The sequence below is a fragment of the Anopheles funestus genome, chromosome 3RL (genome assembly GCF_943734845.2).
Source record: "Anopheles funestus chromosome 3RL, idAnoFuneDA-416_04, whole genome shotgun sequence".
NCBI lineage: Eukaryota > Metazoa > Arthropoda > Insecta > Diptera > Culicidae > Anopheles > Anopheles funestus.
The window spans coordinates 76,156,172-76,160,018 of record NC_064599.1 but is presented as its reverse complement, the minus strand read 5'-3'; the positions used below and the strand labels follow the sequence as shown (position 1 = coordinate 76,160,018).

General features: G+C 42.6%; 1 protein-coding gene across 1 annotated transcript; it reads right to left on the bottom strand.

Annotated features, from left to right (window-relative positions):
* Positions 1-649: 649 nt before the first annotated feature.
* Positions 650-2,303, bottom strand: LOC125767063 (probable rRNA-processing protein EBP2 homolog). The gene is made up of 3 exons (XM_049433311.1): positions 2,103-2,303; positions 1,903-2,010; positions 650-1,771 (listed from the first exon to the last, which is right to left on the bottom strand). Exons 1-3 carry the CDS (start codon positions 2,127-2,129, stop codon positions 863-865), a joined length of 1,044 nt encoding a protein of 347 aa, XP_049289268.1. The 5' UTR covers positions 2,130-2,303; the 3' UTR covers positions 650-862.
* Between the last annotated feature and the right edge of the window lie 1,544 nt (positions 2,304-3,847).

Sequence of the window (3,847 nt, the reverse complement as noted above, 5' to 3'; positions counted from 1 at the left end):
AGTATGAGAGCGTCAGATGTAGGGGAAATAATCTTCGATCTCTTTCAATTCAGTAAGGCAATAGTGAAGAATCTCGCGGTACTATCAATGATAACAAGTGGGAAAGGGACCGCAAGAGGAAGTTCTCAGCTGATGGTAGTTTGAGCTACCTCCTTTGATGGATGCTTTCTTGTTGTTTCGATGCGTTTTACCACAAGCGACCGGGAGAAACCACCGAAAATAATTTCTCGATACCAAGAGGAGGTCACTTCTACTCGTCTATCCTATTGGTGTTACCTCTTCTGTTGGATGCGCTCTTGTTTAAAATTTAAAAGTACCCGTTTTTCAATCCCAAAATTTCAAGTCAAAGTTTGTTTTCAAACCGGTTTAATCACGAGATGGTCTTAATTTGGAAAAGTAGCGTTTTATATTTTTTTATTTCAAAAGTAATTGTTTTAGATGTATAAAAAAGCAAAATTTATGTATGATTTACAAGATATTACTGTTATACGATCGTTTAACATAACGGCAGATCGTTTGGGCACAATTTTTGAATTGATTCTGTGATCAATTTAATAGAATGATAGTAATTCTTTCAAAAAATATTACTTACCCTTTTTCATCATAAAGCGATTTATAGCGTAAAATCAAAATAAATCCCAATACGTTACAAAATACCCTAACAATCCCACTTTTTTGTTTTTACGCGTATGTTGTTCTCCATACATTTATGCTCTTTATTTTGTAGGGAAATGAAGAAAAATCTAAAATACGAGAGGAAAGGCTTACGGAATACATTAAATGTACATTATCGTCAATCGTTGGCATCTCACCCTTAACGATGTTTAGTTACAGAAAACGACGAGCCGTCTACGGTGGGAGTTCACTTCTTGCGACCCTTGCCACTGTTTGCCTGTGCACGGCGCGATTTGCCTGGCCGATTTTTCGCTCCCGCCTTGCCCGCGCCCTTCCTCCCTGCACCCGCACCGCGTCGTGGGCCATCATTCATGCACGATTCGCGGGTGTTTTGCTTCATGCCCTTCTTACGGCCACCGAACCCAAACTTTGCATCGCGTGCCTTCCGCTTGGCACTAACCCTCTTCGCGTTCTTACCCTTACCCGGTGCCTTGCCCGACTTGCGGAACTCACCCCGCGGACCGTCATCATCGTCCAGGAAGTCCAGATTGGAAAGTTTGCCCTTGCGGAACTTCTTAATGTCGCCGAGCATTTTCCTTCGCTCCTCGTCACGCTTCTCCGTCGCCTGGCGCTGTATCAGCTTGCCGATGCGGCGCTGCTCCCGCAGCTGCCGAATGCGTTCCGACTTGGCGATACCTTCCTGCTTGTCGAGCAGCACCTTCCGGACGCGCTGCATGTGCTCGTCCGTTTTGGCCATCTCGGCAAAGTAGTCATCCGGGCGCTTGGTCACGATGCCGAGCCCGTGCAGCTTCCGGATGCCCTCGATCGCGGCGGCCTGGGCCTGCCGGTGAAACAGTATCTCTCGCTTGAAGTCGTTCAGCACGGGGTCGGCTTCCGGCGCAACGTACGGTATCTTGCGGTTACCCTTGAACTGGTTTTCACGCTTTTGCTCGTGCTTTTCGATCTGTATTGCTAGCTCCGGTGTGAGCGGGGCCAAATCGTTCACCAGATCCATACGCTCCAACCAGGGCGCTTTCAGGGTGCACAGTTCAAGCGATGCTTTCAGCTGAACCGTATCATACAGCGGTTTGCGTTCTTCCTGCACTATCACGTTCAAACCCGGCTTCAGCTCGTTGCGAAGGAACGCTTGGCGTAGCTGGCGTAGCGCAGGTAAGGCACAGGTAAAGACGTACATCGGTACAGAAAGCAAGAAATAAAGGAAAGAAAATAAAAAGACCAAATAAAGCCACGCTATTGCTATTGCACTCCCGACGTGTGGATCCTTACCTCCTCATCGGAATCATAGTCTTCCGTGAAGCTTGATTCACTGTCGGAACTGTCAGCAAATTCTGACCTGAATTTCTTAGATACACTATTTTTTACAGCTTCCACGCTCTAGTAGAATAAAGAAAACGATAAAAAACGAAAGAAATACATTAAATATTGAATCCACCTTCACCACGAACACTATTGCTAATAACACTCACTTCGACTGGTTCTTCTGCGAGCAACATTTTGATTTCACTAAATTTAACAATAAATCTATTGTGGCAGAACCAAAATCGATTTTAACACACAAATTATTCGGTTTTTATAACAAATTCAAACAAAATCGGCACCGGCACGCTACCACGCGAGCACGTTTATTTGGAAGTGATGTAAACAATGGTTTGACATTTCGGCATGCCAAGCGAATGACGTTTCAAAGCTCTACAAGGTCAACGAGAGGTGACTGTTGTAGGGTTTTGCGCCGGAAGAAAAATTTGAGCGGGAAAAATACCATGTATCGCTTGATAATTTTTATTCAAACAAACAAACAAAATAATATATTAATGTATGGAGAAATTTGAATATTTTATTAATATTTAGCTGCTGTGGATGTTGACGGAAGTCACAATGGAAATAAACGTAACAAATTTTCCGTTTTCTTATTTTCCCGGTAAAAACTACCACACATGATTGACCGAGATCGAAAGTATCCATCGTAGGATAACGTGCGGAAAAGTAACAACAATAGAAAGCATTAAACTGGCGAACGATAGCGAATGTTACCTCCTTTAATGGATGCTCTCTTGTTATTTCACTTCGTTTTGCCACAAGCGACCGGTAAAAACCACCAAAAATGATTTCTCGGCACCAAGAGAGCATCCAACGGAGGAGGCCACTTCTACTCCTCTATCCTATTGGTGTTACCTCTTCTGTTGTATATTTTGGAAATGCAAACATTCTTTTTATACATTTTTATTCCAAAATTAATGATTTTAGATGCATAATAAATCTTTTTTTTGGATAATTTAAGATACTACTATTGGATAATTTAAGATTTATTGTTTTTTCCTGTTGTCTTCCTGTCTTTATTGTCTTCTGTTTATTGTTTGAATTGAGAAAAGAAAAGAAAATAATAAAAAATAAAGTTAGAGTTCATTTAACTAACAGAGTATTTGTACATTTTGGTGTAATTTTTTTAAAGATTTATTTTCGAATTTTTCAAAATAATTTAAGCGATAGTAAGAGATTTTCTTTCAATGACCAGTTCAATAAAACTGTCGACAAATATCCCGATTGATTCGGCGTTCAGTTTCTTTGAAGAATTGATTCAAATGGAGTGTGTAACAGCATTAACAGCAGCCATATCCGTACAGTGCCCGTGTCTCATCCATCTACCAACGTAGCCAATACGAACTTCAGCACCGGGACAAGAACCTGATCGCATTAATCTGATCGGTAAGGATACTCGGTACTCGTCCGTCCAACATTTGACTGCTCGCAAAGCAAACCGAAGCATCCCAAACGCTTCGAAATGGCCTCGAATCTGCATAATTTTCCAATTACCATGCCACCGCTAGCCGCAACATCGATTGTCGGTGCTGCATGCGGTCGGAAAACTCATGAGATAGGACAGGACCGGTGAGTGAATCGATGTGACCGTTGAAGAGCGTGTGGGCTTTGGCCAAGATTCGGCGGGAAAATCGTTCACCCGGTGGTATGTTTGTTTGCGCTTTGCTGCTCACACACACACCTCACAATAAAGTCAGAGATATTACGGTACAAACAATCAATGTGTACACTCTTACTGTGTTGGGCCAGGTTGGGCCCGTGATTTGCCGGTTTGCCGACACAACCGATTTGACCGCATTTGCTCGAAGGTTTGACGAAACACATTATTTTGTCAGTAGAATTATACTGTTATGGTTATGGTATGGTGCTGACTGTTGAATATATGGTCGGATAA

What these genes read in the sequence shown, in the direction of transcription:
- LOC125767063 (XM_049433311.1), bottom strand. Translation starts at nt 2,129, where the DNA reads ATGTTGCTCGCAGAAGAACCAGTCGAA. An exon ending in TCGCAGAAGAACCAGTCGAA is followed by an intron (nt 2,011 to 2,102) that starts GTGAGTGTTATT and finishes TTATTCTACTAG; the next exon opens with AGCGTGGAAGCTGTAAAAAA. An exon ending in ACTATGATTCCGATGAGGAG is followed by an intron (nt 1,772 to 1,902) that starts GTAAGGATCCAC and finishes GCGCTACGCCAG; the next exon opens with CTACGCCAAGCGTTCCTTCG.